Source organism: Quercus suber, unplaced genomic scaffold (genome assembly GCF_002906115.3).
Source record: "Quercus suber isolate HL8 unplaced genomic scaffold, Cork oak 2.0 scaffold_65, whole genome shotgun sequence".
Lineage (NCBI taxonomy): Eukaryota > Viridiplantae > Streptophyta > Magnoliopsida > Fagales > Fagaceae > Quercus > Quercus suber.
Genome location: NW_027069530.1, coordinates 1,759,250 through 1,778,455, shown reverse-complemented (window position 1 = coordinate 1,778,455; position 19,206 = coordinate 1,759,250). Strand labels below are relative to the sequence as shown.

The 19,206-nt window shown below is 34.2% G+C and overlaps 3 protein-coding genes across 3 annotated transcripts; 2 read left to right on the top strand and 1 right to left on the bottom strand.

The window, feature by feature from the left end:
* Window positions 1-618: 618 nt before the first annotated feature.
* On the top strand, window positions 619-1,527 carry LOC111987007 (uncharacterized). The gene has a single exon (XM_024018694.1). It carries the CDS (start codon window positions 619-621, stop codon window positions 1,525-1,527), a length of 909 nt encoding a protein of 302 aa, XP_023874462.1.
* A 2,482-nt stretch (window positions 1,528-4,009) lies between these two features.
* Window positions 4,010-11,596, bottom strand: LOC111987009 (uncharacterized). Its single transcript, XM_024018697.2, has 9 exons — window positions 11,396-11,596; window positions 8,073-8,153; window positions 7,845-7,894; window positions 7,651-7,728; window positions 6,407-6,464; window positions 6,271-6,320; window positions 5,878-5,986; window positions 5,706-5,767; window positions 4,010-4,318 (listed from the first exon to the last, which is right to left on the bottom strand). The coding sequence occupies exons 1-9, from the start codon at window positions 11,477-11,479 to the stop codon at window positions 4,276-4,278; spliced, it is 615 nt and encodes a 204-aa protein (XP_023874465.1). The 5' UTR covers window positions 11,480-11,596; the 3' UTR covers window positions 4,010-4,275.
* Window positions 11,597-12,947: 1,351 nt separating this feature from the next.
* LOC111986988 (uncharacterized) lies at window positions 12,948-17,660 on the top strand. Its single transcript, XM_024018679.2, has 3 exons — window positions 12,948-13,294; window positions 16,641-16,799; window positions 16,951-17,660. Exons 1-3 carry the CDS (start codon window positions 13,028-13,030, stop codon window positions 17,305-17,307), a joined length of 783 nt encoding a protein of 260 aa, XP_023874447.1. The 5' UTR covers window positions 12,948-13,027; the 3' UTR covers window positions 17,308-17,660.
* Window positions 17,661-19,206: the final 1,546 nt, after the last annotated feature.

Sequence of the window (19,206 nt, the reverse complement as noted above, 5' to 3'; positions counted from 1 at the left end):
CTAGGGAATTAAATTACTTTGTTTCATAGCATAACATAGTAAACCAAATGCAATCTTGCAATTTATTTTTCCTTAGTATTTATCTCATACAAAAAACATACAAAGATTAAATTTCTCTAAAGTCTAATAATAATGTCATTTGAAAAAGAAGGGAGAGCCGCTCACTGAGTGAGTGGAAGAAACAAATATTAAATATTAAATAAATAAAAATATTTAAAAAAAAAAAAAGAATGTCCACGTGGCAAGAAGTAGGATAGCATATGTAAAAGGCAAAAAAAGATACCTGAAAATAAGGCGCAAAAATTAGAAACCGTGGATGTCCGAAGAAGGAGGAAAATTTGGAAAGACCGAGGTCAACTCCATATAATGGTGGGTCAACACTGGTTAGGCCTTTTGTGGTGGAATGATTTAAAGCTGAGTGAGTGGGTTTTTATTTTGAATGTGAGTGGGCGGGAGATTTTTTTATTCCAATGGGGCTTTCAGTTGGGTTTTGCGCTTAGAAGGAAGGGAAAATGTTGATGGATTTGGAAAGTTCCGACTATTCCTAAAATTCTTTGTTTCATTTGGCAATGTTTCTATAACAGCATTCCAGTCCGGGCTGTTCTTGCGAGTCGCGGAATGGAGGTGCCTATTTCTTGCTTGTTGTGTGATGATGGTACTGAGAATGTTATCCATGTTCTTAGAGATTGTGGTTCTGCCCGAAGCTTCTGGGACTCCTTCCCTCCCCCTATCCCTACGGCTGTTTTTTATGGGACAAATCTCATTGATTGGTTGAGGTTGAATTGTGGTAGCACAAAGAGATGTGTCTCGACTAACCTGAATTGGGGGACCGTGTTTTCCTTTGGGATTTGGAGTCTCTGGCTTCGAAGGAATGGGGTCCTGTTTAGGGGTGAAAGACCCAATCGGAATGTGAGGGAAGAAGTTATCTCTAAAGCCACGGAGTTTGTCTATGTGGGTATCAATGGAAAGAAAACCCAGACCCATCAAAAAATTTGGGTTCGCTGGCAATGTCCATCTTTGAATTGGTGTAAAGTAAACTCTGATGGCTCGGCGCTTGGTAATCTTGGGCGAGCAGGAGGTGGAGGTTTGATCCGCAATGATAAGGGAGAGTGGGTTCGAGGTTATGCTAGAGCTATTGGCAGCACAACAAGCGTGGCAGCGGAACTATGGGCTCTAAGGGATGGTATCAGACTGTGTATTGCCTTAAAAATTCCTGCTGTGGTCTTTGAGCTTGATGCTAAACTTGTTGTTGAGTTGCTTCAGAAGGGAGAGGACCATCCGAATGGTATAGGAGCTTTAGTGAGTGATTGCAAAGCAGGGCTTCAAGAAATTCCATTGGTTCAGATTCAGCATTGCTATCGTGAGGCAAACAAGTGTGCCGACACCCTTGCCAGAAGGGGAGCTCTTTTAGCACAAGATTTTGTTATTTTGTTAGAACCTCCATTGGAGGTGGCTTTTCTTCTGAGGTTGGACTCAGTGGGCGCATCTTATGAGCGCCTTATTCCTTCTTGTAGTTCTGGTTCTTAGTTCTTTAATGAAGTTCCTTTTCTACCAAAAAAAAAGGGAGAAACTTGGAGTTGGGATGAAAAGAAAATAGTGATGTTAGTATGATAAGAATGAGGGTGGCAGAGAGATGAGTCTCTCTCTCCCCAATAGCGTGGGGATCCAGGGATTTATTTTTGGGGCCTCTACCATGGGCTGATAATTATTTATGAATAGAAAAAAATGAAATTGGATAAAAATGTTGATGTCACTTACACATTTTTGAGACACGTCATACACCTCCTCTTTCACAAGTGCAAAGAACTAAGGCTTGGACTGTCCATATCAAGTTTTATTGTGAGTTATTAATTGTTGACTATAACCTTAATTGTTGATTTAAGGTGCACAATCTAAAAGTAAAATTTTATATAAAAATAAATTAAAAATGGATTGTGATCAGATGGCATTTAACTTTTTTATTTTATTTTTTTTTTATAGGAAGATAAATTACCTAGGGAATTAAATTACTTTGTTTCATAGCATAACATAGTAAACCAAATGCAATCTTGCAATTTATTTTTCCTTAGTATTTATCTCATACAAAAAACATACAAAGATTAAATTTCTCTAAAGTCTAATAATAATGTCATTTGACAACTTTTTTTTTTAAGAGATACATTTTATTTTGGCACAAAAAAGATTGAAAATGCATTTTTTGGCCTAAACGGCTTTTGTACAATTTTAGGAATTTTACGAGTTAATATGTGATTTTTGAAAGTTTTGGGGTTAAAGATGTAATTTTAGGAAGTTTCAGGCAAAAAATGTGATTTGTAGAAGTTATGGGCATCAAAATGTAATTTGAAAAAGGTTTGGGGGCAATTCCATAATTTGGAATTTTGGAGAAAGGTTTATGCTGGTAGGTCCACTGGTTGGCCTTTGCGGTGGAATGATTTAAAGTTGAGTTTTTGTTTTAAATATGAGTGGGCTGGAGGTTTTTGCATAAATGGGGCTTTCAGTTGGGCTTTGCGCTTAGAAGGAAGGGAGAATGTTGATGATGATGATGATGTCAACGAGCATAAGGGAGGAGCTTGGAGTTGGGATGAAGAGAAAATGGTGATGTTAGTGTGATTTAGAATGAGGGTGGCAGAGAGACGATTCTTTCTCTTCCATATCCGTGGGGGTCCCAGGATTTATTTTTGGGCCTCTATAATGGGCTGATTTATGAATAAGAAAAAAATAATGGTTTATATACGGAATCTTTAAAAGTTTAAAAAATATGAATAAAAATGGTAGATAAGAACGTTGATTTCATTTACATATTTTAGCAATTGAGAGACATATCATACTAGTGGACTTCCTTAATTCACATGTGCAAATAACTAAAACATGGACTGTCCATGTCACATTTTATTGTGAGTTATTAATTGTTGACTAGTAGTAAAATTTTATGGATATGTTAGCAACCCCCCCTCCCCCTCCCCCTCCCCCTCCCAATTTTTTGGTTGAGTACGATCAACTTTATCATTAAATATAAACACATAATCTATCATCAATCATTTTTCTTTTCAAATTAATTTTTTATAATCTCCCAAATTTTGTACTCGCCTTGTGTGGAACAGGTACCTCAATCTTACAAATACCGTTCCACTCAATCTTGGTCTTCACAAAGGTTACTGATTGTCACTAACCATTACAAATGATTGTTACAAGTGTCCTCATCATTATTATTTTTAACTAGCCTTATCACATGCGCTTCGTGTGTGTGATGAGTCTTTTTTTTTTGTTAGTGGTCCTATTTTGTAGAAAAAAAATTTTGTGTTTTTTTATTATATATATATATATAATTTTTATTTCAAAAATCTAATTTATAAGTGAATAAATCATTTTGAAAATTAAAAGGAGAGTGGTTATATTTTTTAGACAATGTTTTAGTGAGAGTTAGAGTTGTATTTTTTCAAGATTGTCTTTTAGTTTTATCTTTACTTAAACATAGAGGTGTAGAGGCATCTTTGAACTAAAAAATAAGGAATCAAAATAGGAAAAACTCCTTAAATAATAGTATAGATTATAAAGTATTTAGCATTGGCATTGCACCTCTGAAGAATTTTTGAGTGCTTAAAAATTCGTCCTACGTGATTTATATTATCATCTGGGAATAGATGTAAAAATGCTGGTGAGAATCAAGCTATAACTCCGACTCTCCGACATGTTAGGTCAGTTTTGCATTGTACATTTGGTTAGGCACTAAGCAGAACAAATGCCATGTAATGCCAGATTCACCAACTATGTTTTTGCTAGGTAAATTTGGGAGAAGAAAAGGTGAGGTTCGAACTCCAAGTCCATATACTAACCCCACATAAGAGACGACATGTCGTTGGTTCATTCAAGGTGCCAGTTACATATGAAGGAAGAAAATAGAATACACCATAGATGTTATGAAGCACTTAGATGTTATCATTGCCATATTTGCTATGAGGCACTTCTATTGCATTGCATCCTGGGTTATCTACCATTTTCAAGGATGACATTTACGTTTGACATATTTGCTGAACATGAAATTTGCAAATTGTAAGTGCTGAGCAGTACACTAGCAGATGTCTTTTTTTCCAGTTATTTAAAAAAAAGAAAAAAAAGATGTATTTTTTCTGTTTTATAGCATGTATGGCTAAGTAAAAGATGATAAGAGGTGCCACAAAATAAAGGGTTGCAACAACATTTCAAGAACAGATGTACAGAACACAGAATCCACTCAAGAAGAAAGCATGTAAATGATGTAATAGATAGAGGTACTCTTTATTCAACATGTGAAAGACCCCCACCACTTTCAGACCGTGCCCTGCAAATGAGTAGAAAATTTTTCAGTAAGCCGACTATTTTGGAAATTTAGGACTATATATGCAACTAATGCAAGTGATCAACTGTTTAAAGTGAAACCTTTCAAGCCCTTAAACAAAGGACAAAACTTAAATATAGTTACTTAGGTTAGGTGATGTACCTTAAGTTCCCCAATTAAATTCAACCATGTGGTTGTGTTGGTTAATATAGCACAAAAGGTGTTATCTTCCCCAAAGACAATTAAATTCAACTATGTGGTCATTGGTCTATGCAGCCACATAATTGAAAGTAATTGAGGAGCCTAAGGTATAACGCCTATGCCTTATGGAATTGTATTGAAGTTTTTCGTTTAAATGATTACTCCACTTGGTACTTGAATCAAGATGTAGGATAGACTGAAGGAAATATACTAATTCATTCATGAAAAGAGTTCTATCAATGGATTTCAAGCCAGTAGATAAGCCCATTGGCAGTAGTAAAGAAAAGAGAGGTATAATAATATTCAAACATCATTTTAATAGCAAATCATGATCTTCAATTTGTAACGTGGCATTGGCATCAATACTGAACATATTTTCATCAATTCAGCATAAATCATTTGTAATGTATTTGGACTGGCAAACACACAGGTATATATTTTGAAGGAATAGATTATTTCCTAACATAACAATCTGATTACTGATTTATGTGAGTCTGGGAATGTAAGAAATACTTACCACCATCCCCCCCCCCCCTCTTTTATTAATAAAAAATCGTGCATTAAAAAAATTACTCAATATTCTTTTTTGAACATTAAAAATTAAAATCATCAATTTATTTATATATGCATAAATGCTCATTTCAAATGTCATGAAAAGGAAATATGGATTTTGAATAATGGCATATGTGAACTTTCATCTAATGTTATAAAATACATTCTGGTGATCATTCTAATTTGCTCTTTGGAAGGGAATATTTCAATACCAGTATATTCTAACGTACCGTTTTAGATGTATAAATAAATTGTATAAATTTAAAACAGAAACTCCCCATTATATAATGCAGTAGGTTCACATAATATCATTTCAATACCAAATATTATCATTAGGAGTGGATGCCATAAGTTGAAACTTTCTCCCAAAAAAAAAAAAATTATAGAATCTTAATATCTTTATTGACAACAAAAAAAAGAGTCTTCAATTAATTAATGCACCCAGTATTGATCAGTATAACCAGTATTTTGCCTAGTATTTGCCGAAATTGACTGGTACACCCGGTATTGGCTGGTACCACTCAGTATTTTAATCAGTTACTAATCAATCATTCAAAAACAGCAAACATGTCACTAATCAATCACACACAGAGAGAGAGAGAGAGAGAGAGAGAGAGAGAGAGAGAGAGAGAATTACTTGTGGTCTGAAGGATTTGGCTTAAGTTCATAAACAATTGTTGCAACGACATCCCTCTTCAACTATAATAATAGACAAGAAAAATGAATCAAAGTATCAGCAACAACTTTTGTTTTTTTAGTAACTAGGACCAACAACAACCATCAAACCTTTATTATGGCAATGAGATTACCTGGGTAGCTTCACCTTTTAGGCCAATATAATGTATCTGAGTAGTTTCACCACCAAAATTCACAGGAAAATGCAATGTGATACTTGCCACGCTTTGAAATTTAGAATATCTAATAAAATGTATTGACATTATATCAGAAAGTACATAATAACTGATCTTAAGAGTAAAACCCACAGGTTGAAGAAAAAACTTATAAGTTCTAATGACATCAACTTGACAATCTGCATTACTATGAAATGAGAAATGTACTCATGTTTTAGAATCTAAATTATTAACTAAACTTACCACTCTTTGCCTTGCTCTCGCCTCTCAATATAAAATGAAATGAAGTTTCTAGGCAAAGGCAATGCAGTATGATGTATACCAACAAGAATCGAATGAAAAAAAGATTACCTTGTCTGGTATTCCAACACTCCTTGCAAATTTTCAGCCAAATCCCACTCCTTGAAGCAATAAAAACAAAGGTTTCATATAATTTGAAGTTTGAAGAAAACAACAAATGCCTTGACAAGAACAGAGGAGGCACTACCTGAATGGCTTGCATACCTTGAGCATCCGAAAAGTCAATGCCATCTCGATTGATGAACCTATCAAAAAAAAAAAAAAGATAGAAAAATAATTCTGTGTTTTTTCCCCTCAGAAAAAAGGAAAAATTAGTGCAGTAGAAACCTGGAACAGATTTCATACCATTAAAATTCCTTTGGTGTTAGAGTTAGAGTCAAATATGACATCTATATTAAAAATAAATAAACGTTTAAAAAAAAACTCAGACAGGCAAAGCATTACTGAGTTTGGTTTCTCCCTTATGGATTAACAAGAAAATAGCAGAATTGTTTATCAAAAAAAAAGAAAATAGCAGAATTGTTTGCCCTTTGATTTTCTTCTGGTATTTGTAATTTTTTGGTCTTCTCTTTCTTGGTTTTTCTGCCCTTGCGTGGGTGACGATGCATGCAAGTATTACAATTAGCATTCAACCTTCTTCCCTTCATATTTGTCATGGGTAATATATATAGTATATGTGAATCATCCGATTCAGTGATTTTTCTTCATTCAACTTTTTAAAAGTTTACCTATAAAACATAATGCTCTTTTAACTTTTTGTCATTTTCATCTACTACAATCAGATTCTGAAATACATGGATGTCCATGCAGGAGAGGGGAAAAGAAAAAAAGGAAAGAATCAGTACACGTTTAAATACACAGGGAGTGGCAACCTGGCCAGGGGAGAGGAGTGGTTGGTTTTAGCAACTGTATACTGAAAGGCTCAACAACTTGGACAAAATAGAAAAAAGGAAATGTGTTTGCCTGTATGTGTGTGTGCAAGAGAGAGAGGGAGAGAGAGGGAGAGAGAGGGAGCTTTTAAACAGCCCCCTTTCAATTCTTTGTCTTATGGTATTTTTTTGTTCGGACTGCTGCTGTATTCAGCAGACCAGATTTTCAAAATCTGCAAAAATGGTGTCTATGTTTATTAACATGTATAGCCAAGAAAATTGTTACAAAGCACTTTGATTGTCATTCAAAAAATTCAATTAAAACCCCACAAAATGCTATAGCTATAGTACCAACTAGTAAACTCCACATTCCTGACTACACACATGTCAAATGGATGCAGGATGAACATAATATATAGAGTTGCAGGGTTGGTGTTATAGCAAAGAAAAAAGAACATCCCTGTACAATAGAAATGCTTGCATCATTATTCTAACTTGCAAAAAATGCTGAAAAAACGAAAGTCATGTAACATAATGGAAATGTTACAAAGGTTTAACCTACGCTCTCATCTTGGAAGGACTGGTTCCATCAGCACCACCAACAATTGATATGCTCTTGATCTTAACATCTGACGTAAATCTATCATAGTTAATTCAACAAATCAAATGAAAACATTTAGGAGCCTTCAGGACAATTACTTGTGTTGTAAAGATACTAAGATAGCAGGTTTCTAGATAACAGAAGTAGTGACTTACGGAATGTAAACAAGTAACTCCGGGTCACCTTCATTGCTTTCCAAGTGTTCCTGTCGCACAAAGACAATCACATGAGCTTTGTACACTGGGCAACAAAGAAGTGTATTTTATACAATAGAAATTGTACATGGTAAGCCAAGCCTGAAAACAGCATCTCCATGAAAGACATGCTGGATTAATTAAACTACGTGAACAAAGAAATGAAAAAGGATGTAGCAGGCTAATTACCTCAGAAGAACTAAGGCGCTGCTCCCAAGCTTTAAAAACAGACTTAACACTTCCTGGAACAGACTCATTCAAAGCGGTTACCTAAGTAACGAAACCAAAAAAATAAAATAGATAAATAATCAATGTTTTTCATTTATCAAGGAGGAAAGTTTATACATATTAGTTGCGGGTATATTCAAACAATGACTCTGACAGAGGTGGTGTCCTGTCAATCAGCAAATAAGAGCTCCAGTGATCCATATCACTCACAAGATCACTGAGTTAGCAAGTTACAGAAACAAATATCATTCCCCTACCCAACACACACACACACAAGTCATTTCTTATTGCTTAATAGTTTAATGAGCATAAATGAAAATCATACCAAGACACATATTGACTTCATTCAAAATGCATAACATGTACAGCAGCATTGATAAAGAAAACTGAACCATTATCTATATGTTTAGTTTAGAAGTTAAAGGTAAATAAACCATTAGCAACACATACATCCAGCTCTCAGTTACATATGAAAATCCAAAAGCTGTGACCATAATTTCAAAAGTTGCACATTCCCTTGAAAATTTATAAACAAATAAATAAGAGAAATATACACCAACAATTATTATTCCAAAAATTTCCATAGAGAAGATACTTTCAACCATATATATTTCAATTTGTGATAAGAAAACTAGGACAATATGGGAGAAAGGGTCTGATATACAGATTAAAACAGATTAAAAGACTCAGACTATTTCTCGGACCGCTTAATAGAGAAGATACTTTCAACCATATATATTTCAATTTGTGATAAGAAAACTAGGACAATATGGGAGAAAGGGTCCGATATACAGATTAAAACAGATTAAAAGACTCAGACTATTTCTCGGACCGCTTAAAAAAATCACTTGGTAAGATAAACAATCTTTAAGTAAAGAAGAGTCCAGAGAAAGACGGAAAAACAAAAACTGAAAAATTGCCAGGCTATAGATAAATGAAACATGAGATATTGCACTGCTTTGTGATCTCCTCACACATATGATCATCACAAAATCATCCTAATCCTTCTTAGCTTAGAAACATCTCTAAATGGATCACGAATCTGGTTTTGGCATGAAACATGGTGTGGAGATTCTTGCCTCAAAGACAGTTTTCCTGACTTGTTTGTTTGGCAATGAATAAGAATGCTTTAGTTGCCTCTCAAATTTCCCTGCTACCTAAGATGAGGATTGAATATCTTGGATGTTAATCAAGAGAGGAAAATTTGAAGATAAATCTTATTATGAATCTTTGAGGGAGTTCAAGGGCTGTTTCTTTTCTTGGTGCAACATTTGCAGAGCTAGGGTAGCTCGTAAGGCTGCTTTTTGCTTATGGAAAGCAGCACTGGGTAAAATCTTGATTGATGATAATTTGCAAAAGTGACACTTAAAAAGTTTTGGACTGGTGTGTCATTCATATAAGAAAAGTGGAGAGACAACAGAACATCTTTGGCTTCACTGTCCTGCAGCATCTAATCTGTGGTCTCTTGTGCTTTCTTTATTTGGAGTATCTTGGGTTTTTCCAGAGATGATGGTCCAATTGCTAGCTTGTTGGCAAGGAAGGTTACATAGTAATAGGGGTGTAAATGCTTGGAAGGTTGCTCCTTTATGTGTCTTGTAGACTAATGATAAGAATCCATGCATCTACCAACTAGTCCTAAATGGTTTTTTTTTTTATAAGTATTATAAATGATAAATTAAAAGTCCTAAATAGTTACACAATGAAATCAATGAATCTGTAAATTATAAAATAATACATCAAGGATGTAGCCTAATGCTATCACCCTATCAAACAGGGATTTTAACAAGGACTGTTTAATAATGTGAATGGGACATTCAACTCCATCAAATCAAATGAAAAACATATCAGCAAAAGGGGCCTACCCACACCAAATGTTGTTCATAAAGAACACTCTGATGCCATCAATATACTATAAATAAACAAAACCTCAATTTTCTTTGAATTTCTCTCCACAAACTCATTCCATATATCCCTCTCACGTTTCATAAATACACGCACCAGAAAATACTCAGATCCCAGATTTCCAAACAATTCCTAGTTACCATTATAGCCACTTGCTTAACAATACTTCCATCTTCCTTCAAAACCACTCTATATGGATCCCAACAGGATTTTATTAGAAAAAATAACCAAATCCATTATTAAAATAATAACTACGGTAGGATATCAAATGCATCCTAGATTGAATGGCAAAAACCCAGATTGCAAATTTACATACCAAAACCACTTCAACCTATCTCCACTAAAGCTTAAACCAGAAATCCACCTAAGTCCAAGGAACATCGCAACTAATATTTGCACAGATCACTTTCTGCTTACAAAAAAATGGTTCTATATCATCAGATTGGGAATATATGAAATACCACGCAAGAAAACTTATCTACCTTTTCATACTGCTTTGTAATTCTCAAAAGTTTCTGTAACTCAACTAGCAGTAACCACAAGGTTGAGCCTAAAAGAAAAACCTATTGAATGACGCTACTCAGTATCAGCAATATAATGTAAAAAATTTGGACCATTCAATACTTTTACCAAAACATCAAACAATAAAGGAAATATAAGATTCAATATGAGAAAAATCACTTAAAGACACAGGTGGCCTTATTGATGAAACAATGAGGGAGAGCTGCTTGAGATGATTTGGTCATGTGCAGAGGGGAGCAATTAGTATGCCATTGAGGAAGAGTGTGATTTGATTCAAGTCAAGGAAATGAAAAAAAAAAAACAAAAAACAGGGAAATAGAAAAAATAACATTAGTTTAAATTGTAAAAATTGACATGTCAATATGGAGGTAATAGCCGGCATGATTTCAAATAGAATAGAACGGTGAAAAACAATACATATGGTCGACCCTGATTAGTCTGTTTAGCTACATGCTGACCCCAAATGTTTGGGACTAAGGTTTAGTTGTTGTATCAAACTACCAAGCAACCTTTCAATATATTTTTCTTTAAGAATCAAGAAGAACCAGTTCATTACACATTATCAGTATCATATCTATAGGCAAACCATTGAAAACAAAAGATATGCATAACATGGGAAATAAAATTTATGGGATTAACAACTTTAAGCTACTGGTACATAATAATTTACAAATGAAACATCTGGGCACATGAGAAAAATCATTAATGGGGTAACTGTTCCTTTTAATACCAATCTGGGCATTTCAGAAACACAACCAAAAGTACTCACAATGTCAAAAAAAAAAGTTTTGATTAGTATTATGAAGAGAACCATTTACAAGGGTTGAGAAAAAATATATATAAGAGAAGAGAGAATTGACCTTAGTGAGGTCTATGTGCTTGTAAAGAGACCAATCAGTTGAACAATCATGATCTTCACAACTGTGGTCATGTAAACACGCCATCTCCAAATTCTGGAAATCTCAGACACCGTAATATCGTCGGTATAAAGAAAAGCACTTGTAAAAGGAGGAGGAGGAAGGAGATAGCATTTATCAGAAGCGTGAAACTTTTCTTATAATTAAATGCCCCATTTATAAAGTAGCACTCGACCAATAAGAAATTAATGGATTACTCCCCTAAATTATTACTTATTATTATTGCTTTTTATAAAAAAAAAACATATTATTATTATTATTATTATTATTTTAAAGTAAAGAGAGAAATTAAATTTTGCACATTTAATTTCAAAAATCACCTATATCAGTTAATGTAAATTTGTGTAAAGTTATATTTTTGAAACATCTAATAAGATTTAAATATTTTCTTTCATTACTTTTACTTCTAAAATTTGAATTGAGACCAACTTAAATATGGATTTGTGGTTTATTTGTAAACGTGACTAACAACTTCTCTCTATTTTTTTTTTTCTTTTCTTTTTTGAAATGTGATTAACAATTTAACATCATTACATATTCTCAATACAATTTTAGAAGTTATTCTTATTTCTCGAAACATGAGTATACATTTGTTGAAATCAAAGGAAACAAATAAGGAAAAATGACAATTGGCGTATTTCAAATTATTCCCAAGACTAACAAATGTAATTTTATAAGGGTAAAATCATGGTTTTAAAAACCGAAATGATCAAAGAATCAAAAATGAGTTTGGTTTCTAATTTTTACCTGCTGATTGGTTGATTCGGTTTTTAAAATTATGGATAAAATACAATTTTGGTTCTTAAAATTTACCAAAATTTTGTTTTTTGTACTTAGTAAACTTTAAAAAGTTATTTTCCCATCTTCAACTTTATAAAGAGTTATTTTCAATAGTTTAAAGATAAATAAGGGGATGAAAAAAAATAACTTTTTCATTAATTTAAGAATTAAAAAAGATCTTTTTCTAAATTTTAATGACAAAAAAAATATTTTCAATAGTTTAAGGGATGAAAAATTACAAACAAAATATTTCAAATTATTCATAAGACTAACATATATAATTCCACACCAAAATGTATTTCGGATTTGAATCCAAAATAATAAAACTACCAAAAATAAGTGCCTCCATAATAATAATAGGAAAAAAAATGTTTTTCCAAACCAAATTTATGGGTTGTGCTCCTTATTTAAATAAAAAATTACATAAAACTCGAATTTTTTTAAATTTGAGTTCTATTAAAAAAATAATAATAATTTTTTCATACCCAAAAAAAAAAAAAATTGCACAGTACATTAAAAAAAAAAGAAACATGGGTTTCGAAAAAATTGCACAGTACATTAAAAAAAAAAAGAAACATGGGTTTCAAAAAAAAAAGAAAAAAGAAAAGAAAGTTGGAACGCTGCGTTTAAAGAAAAAATATATTAGTACCGTGAAAAAGAAAAGAAAACAAAATGAAGGTAATAGAAACTGGAGAAAACGCACCGTTTATATCATCACCCAAAAGCAAAGCAAAAGGACGTCATTTTGAGAATTGAGAGAGACCAGTCCACCAAAGCAGAGAGAGAGAGAGAGATATGGAAGTAGTAGTACAGGGAGAGAGCTCAGATGTGAGCAGCAAGTACACGTTGAATCCTTCACGTATATGTAACGAAGACATATTGTTGTGCGTAGACGTGGACGTTGAGTCTCTGGTGGAGATGAAGAGCACTGGCTCAAATGGTCGACCACTCACCAGATTGGACTCCATCAAGCAAGCTATCCTCATGTTCATCCACGCCAAGCTCTCCATCAATCCTGATCACCGCTTCGCCTTTGCCACTCTCTCCAAATCAGCTTCTTTGGTACTCTTTTTTTTCAAAATGCTTCAATTTTTGAGATTGTTGAATTGGATTGGATTTTTACATAATTACATGTTATCAATGATTTTAATAGGTACCCATATGGTGAAAACATATTAGGATTCTCTAGAATTTGATATAGGGACATACCCAATTTCGGTGGACACATTCTGCTCACCACTTTTTACATGGACCCACCACTCACAATCGACCATTTCGTGTTTTGTTCGTAGTATTGTCGAAAATTTATCCATAGTTATTGACATTTAGTCTGTTGTATGTAACTATGTATTTCTTGATTGTTGGTTTGGCATGTTGTCTTTGTTGAAAAATTATCCCAAAAAAAAAATGTTGCCTTTGTTGAAAGTAAACAAGAATATAGGAAAGAGGAGGCTTTCGAGTTTTTGGATCTTAGAGCCTAGGCACTAGGAAATTTTGCACTCCAAATTTTGCAGTGGTTATTGGTTTCCATATTTTTATAAGACCCAATTACCCTATGCTTTAAGCAACAATTTGGTGAGGATGAGCACCTCTTGCATTAGGGGTAGAGAAAATGCAAGTAGCGTTTATTATATCTAGCTTTCATAAAAAAAATCATGCGGGGGACCGTCTTTCCTAAAATATAAGTCTCTTAGACAGCTTTTTTTGCAGCTTCTGATAAGCTAGTTGGATGGTGATTTTGATATGATGAAAATGGAACAAAATATGGAAGTAGTTGATCACTTTTGTGAGTGATTTTCCGCCTCAGAATTATTGTTCTCTTTGTAAGGACTTGATGCATACAACGCGTAGATCTATTTAACATATCCATTAGGTTCACATCATTTATAACCCAGCAGGTTAACTAAAGAAATGCTTTCTTATTAATGAGAATGGCAATACCAAGAGTCTATATTACACACACAGTTTAAGGCTGTAAGTGGGTGCGTGGATTTATAGAATTCAGATCTTAGACATCATCAAATTTCATTTTCCCCTGAGGTTGAAGGAAAAAGCTAGCTATGGCAACATTGTTTTAGTTTATTTTAATTTTTTATTATTTAATTTAGCCTTTTTCTATTGTACAACACATGCATTAGAAAGTGCCAGGCAAAGCATCATTAGTTTTTTTTTTTTTTTTTTTTTTTTTTTGAGAAACAAGCCAAAGGTTACAACAGGGAACATTCAACCAGTAATACTACATCAGAGTAACCATGGAAAAGCACCTGAACAAACAAGTGCAAACCAAAACAAAAACTTAAAGAATACAACTAGGTGCAGGTTTGCACCATACAATCTATTACAAAATATAACAAACAAACAACACAGCTAACTAGGACTAATCTACCAACAAGTAACAAAGAGCTAGCCAGAATTCTGCCTTCCAATCAAATCCTTAGACATGAACACAAAATCAGAAATACCCCAACTGATGCATATTTTGGTGTTGATACCAGACCTAGGATATAGTCCTTTAGTTTCAATCCTTGCCTTCACCTGTTTCCTTATGAGACCAGCAATTTGATCCTCTGTTTTAACAGCTCCCAAATGCTTTATAGCATTTCTTTGTGCCCATATGTGGTATATACACGCACTAAAACCCAATCTGCAGCAGTCAGCACTTATGCTTTTACCTTTCCAATTTGTTGCAGCTCAATTGGTGAGATTTTGCCAGTCTTCATCAAGCCTATCTTGATAACACCAGTTCCTGATTTTCCTCCAAAGTCTATTACAAAAGGGGCACTTAAAAAAAAGGTGATCTCTACTCTCAGAGCTTCCTCTGCATAACAAACATAAAGGATCACAGGTTATTCCCCAACTAGCAATCCTGCCATAGGTAGAGTCTGCCCTAATAGCCAGCCAAGTGATGAAAGCATGCCTTGGGATGGCTTTGGTGAACCATGCAATCTTCCACCAACTAACAGTTGGTTTCTTTTTTCTAATTTGATCCCAAGCACTTGAGATAGAAAAAATTCCTGATTTTGAAGGAATCCATACAACTTTGTCACACTCACCAATATCAATCAAAGGCAATTTACTTAAAATTGATACAAGAACATCAGACCTTGCACTTCCCCATTTCCAAGCTTTGTATTGAATCACACTTGACAATTTAGCATTAATTGAACTAGTAGCATCATAAACAACCCTATGCCCAAACTTTTGATAAAGAGGGCCATCAGGGATTCAGGATGCCAATTGTCATGCCACATATATAATGCTAGATCCATCCCCTACTAGGAACTTTATAAAGGGTCTTGCCAAAGCTCTGAGTTTTAAATTTTTTCTCCACCCTCAAGAACAACATTGAGGAGCTTTGACGATCCAAAAAGTCTGGCCCTTAAGAAGAAGAACTTTGACCCAAGCAATCCACAAGGAGCCAGCATGGGTAAATAGAAGCCAAATAAACTTCATGATTGCCTAATCCATATGCTGCCTAAGGTTGGCATACCTCATTCCAAGCAACTTTAGCCCGTCCCATTCCTCTCAATCCCTTTCCACAGGAAAGAAGACAATTTTTGTTCTAATTCTTTTATAGTGCTCTTGGGTAGAATAAACACATTTGACCAGTAAGCTTGCACACTGAATAAGACAGATTGTATAAGCTGAAGTCTACCTGCAAAGCTAAGCATCTTGGATGACCAAGAATTAATTCTTGCAGTGATCTTAGTCAGCAATTGGATGCAATCTTGGTGCTTGAGTTTACCAGAAATAAGAGGGACACCTAGGTACCTGACTAGCGAGTGGCCTTCCTTGAACTTGAGAATATTTAGGATCTGTTGCTTTAAATTTCCTTGTAGACCAGAAAAGAAAACTTCACTCTTAGAGGAATTAGCTGATTCCAGCATGTTGATTGAATTCTGTTATATCTGCTTGAATAACTCCAATTGAGTGCAAATCAGCACGTGCAAAAACCATAAGGTTATCAGCAAAGCACAAGTGGGTTAGTTGCAATTCTCTGCACTTAGGATGAAATTTAAAGATACTGAACTCCTGAACTTTACAGAGCAAGATTCTTGAGAAAATTTCCATCCCAAGTACAAATAGGTAACGGCATTGTTAGTTATACCACGTTGTGCGTTTGGTGCATTAGATATGTTAAGATGGAACATGCAAATACCCCCCGGGTACTGAATAATTATAACTGGTTTTGCCTGTGTAACCCAAAATTTATTCACAATTATTTATTTATTTATTAATGTATTAGATATGTTAAGATTGGAACATGCAAATACCCCCTGGTAATGAATAATTATAACTGGTTTTGCCCGAGTAAACCAAAATTTATTCACAATTATTTATTTATTTATTAATGTAAGTATTTTTTATTAATTCAGAATTGTTTTGGTTCCTTTCTGCTGTCATGTAGCTTAGGAAAGAATTTAGTAGTGAAGTTGAGTCCGCAGTTGCTGCAGTTATGGGACTCTCAGCTACTTCGTCTTGTGGTCCCGCTGATCTTACCAGTCTGTTTCAGATAGCATCTCATGAAGCCAAGAAATCCCGTGCTCAAAATCGAATTTTTAGGGTGGTAAGTAGTGTGGGAATCACTTTCTGTGTATCTGTTCATGTATTTGTTTGTTGCTTACTGATTATGATGATCTTGTCATGCCTATAAAACTTCTTTGATGCATGCTCAATCTATAAATCTGACATGCATTATGATATTATGTTGTGTTTAGATTCTTATCTACTGCAGATCATCTGCAAAACCTCATCATCAATGGCCTATAAATCGAAAACTCTTTACCTTAGATGTTATTTACCTCCATGACAAGCCTGGACCTGACAATTGCCCCCAGGAGGTCTATGATGCACTTGTAGAGTCCCTTGAGCACGTCAGTGAATACGAGGGCTACATTCATGAGAGTGGGCAGGGGCTAGCACGTGTTCTCTACCGTCACATGTGTGTGCTGTTGTCACACCCTCAACAGCGTTGCCCACAAGAATATGTTGACATTCCCAAGTCTCTGACAAAGAAGTTGCCTGCATCAGAAACAATGCCTTGTGATGATAGTGTTCCTGTATCCAGCCAATGAGAATGTATAAAGTTAAATTAGAATCTAAGGGGTCGTGCAATCAGTTGGGGGCAACACCTCATGAAGCAGAGGTCGCTAATTCAAATCTCCTTTTACCCCCCCTCCCCTTCAGGCCAAAACTTAACAAAAAAAAATGTAAAAAGGTTAAATTAGTGGTCTTGTGTTCCTTCTTATCTTTTGGTTTTCTAAGTATGACTTTAGTTCTTTTTAAAAGAAGTTGATATGAACCTCTTTTTAAACGGGAACAAGGAAATTATTTGACCTTCCATCTATTTGTATAAAGTCTCTATGTTTTTTTCTTATGAAAATTATGATGCATTGTTAAATATGAATTTCGACATTGGTTATTTTTATTTTTGTCCATGTTTATTGAACATGCAAAGATCACGTATGGATTTATTTTTTCCAAAAGAAATTGTGACACATACATGATCATGGATTGGGACTGTAATTATCGCCGATATGTAGTCATCATCTGCAAGTCCTATCCAAATACATGGATAATTGGGTTTTGAATATTCGGATGATTTGCAACATGCGAATGTATCATGTCTCATTTAGCACAACACTACTCAAGTACATTTTTACTCGGAATGTTTGGAATCTGGTCTTCCAAGCAAGCCTTTTTTGCTTGAAGGGCTGCTTTTTTTTTGTTTATGAAGTCCTATGAACCATAACCATATGCACTTTATCAGTAATACCTTAATGATTTCAAATGAAATTTACAAGTGGATTCGAGTCAGTTCGAGACAGAGAGACTCCAGTTGACTCATTGCCTCATTGGTACCTTGATTGCAGTGCCAATTTACATGTTAAGTGGGTAGACTTATGGATTATCTGATCAATCAATGAAACTGAAATTTCAAGATGATATATATGAAGTTATTCAAAAATCTGTTTTGGTGTGTGTTTCTTGAAAATGATAAAAGATATTAAATCATCCAATTGAGCAATGGTTCGTCTGTAATATGGGATCGGACTATATAACTCTCTCTTTTCTTTTCTTTTCTTTTCTTTTCTTTTTTTTTTTTTTTTTTTTATAAATGACCATATAACTCATTAGGTTAAGTGTTGTTTCCGAGAGACTTTGCTATATCTAAATCTGAATATCTTTGAAGATACATAGCTGATCCACAATTTTGAGATTAAGACTTGTTCTCTACTTGTGAAAGGAATCGACTGACCATCATTTTTTGTTATAATTTGTTTGGGTCATATTAAAAAAGAATGAACATCTTCTTAAAGTCTCTACCATTGTACTTTTGCCCAACTTATTTCTTCAACAAAATAAATAAATAAAAACAAGCTATACTAGAGTCATATGATACATGTCCCACCTTTTTTTGTGACAGTGTTTATATTGGGACTCCATGAGTTTTGTCTCATCCCGGAGTCGTCGCGGTTAATAAGGATCTAGTGGTGTTTTGTTTAGTTTCAGGCTTTCAGCTATTCCTCTCTTCGGTTTGGTGTTGTTCGGATTGTGTTCAGTTTGCTTCAGTTTAGTTGGTGTGGTTTGTGTGTTGATGTGTTTCCTTGTACTGTAGTCCTGTTGTAATATATTCCTGTTTGTAAGACTTCTATTTATCTAATATATCTCCTGTTTATGCAAAAAAAAAAAAAAAAAAAGTGCTATACCAAACACCAAACGAATAATTTATATCACATGCATACCAACTTGCATCAAATTATTTTTTATTCACTTGTTTTCTCTTTTGTTTATTTTTTGTCTGGAATTGATCCTTCAATCATCAGAGTAAGATGATGATATGTGTGTTTGTCAATCACAACATGAACAGGATCCACACATTGGGAAATAAGACCTAAAATTAAACAAAAACTATCCAGAAAATTTGATAAGTCAACTTAGACATATAAATCTAACCACCCAATATATTATTG

What these genes read in the sequence shown, in the direction of transcription:
- LOC111987007 (XM_024018694.1), top strand. Translation starts at nt 619, where the DNA reads ATGGAGGTGCCTATTTCTTGCTTGTTGTGTGATGATGGTACTGAGAAT.
- LOC111986988 (XM_024018679.2), top strand. Translation starts at nt 13,028, where the DNA reads ATGGAAGTAGTAGTACAGGGAGAGAGCTCAGATGTGAGCAGCAAGTAC. An exon ending in TCTCCAAATCAGCTTCTTTG is followed by an intron (nt 13,295 to 16,640) that starts GTACTCTTTTTT and finishes GCTGTCATGTAG; the next exon opens with CTTAGGAAAGAATTTAGTAG. An exon ending in AAAATCGAATTTTTAGGGTG is followed by an intron (nt 16,800 to 16,950) that starts GTAAGTAGTGTG and finishes TGTTGTGTTTAG; the next exon opens with ATTCTTATCTACTGCAGATC.
- LOC111987009 (XM_024018697.2), bottom strand. Translation starts at nt 11,479, where the DNA reads ATGGCGTGTTTACATGACCACAGTTGTGAAGATCATGATTGTTCAACT. An exon ending in AGTCCTTCCAAGATGAGAGC is followed by an intron (nt 6,465 to 7,650) that starts GTAGGTTAAACC and finishes TTTTTTTGATAG; the next exon opens with GTTCATCAATCGAGATGGCA. An exon ending in GTGTTGGAATACCAGACAAG is followed by an intron (nt 5,987 to 6,270) that starts GTAATCTTTTTT and finishes ACATTTTATTAG; the next exon opens with ATATTCTAAATTTCAAAGCG.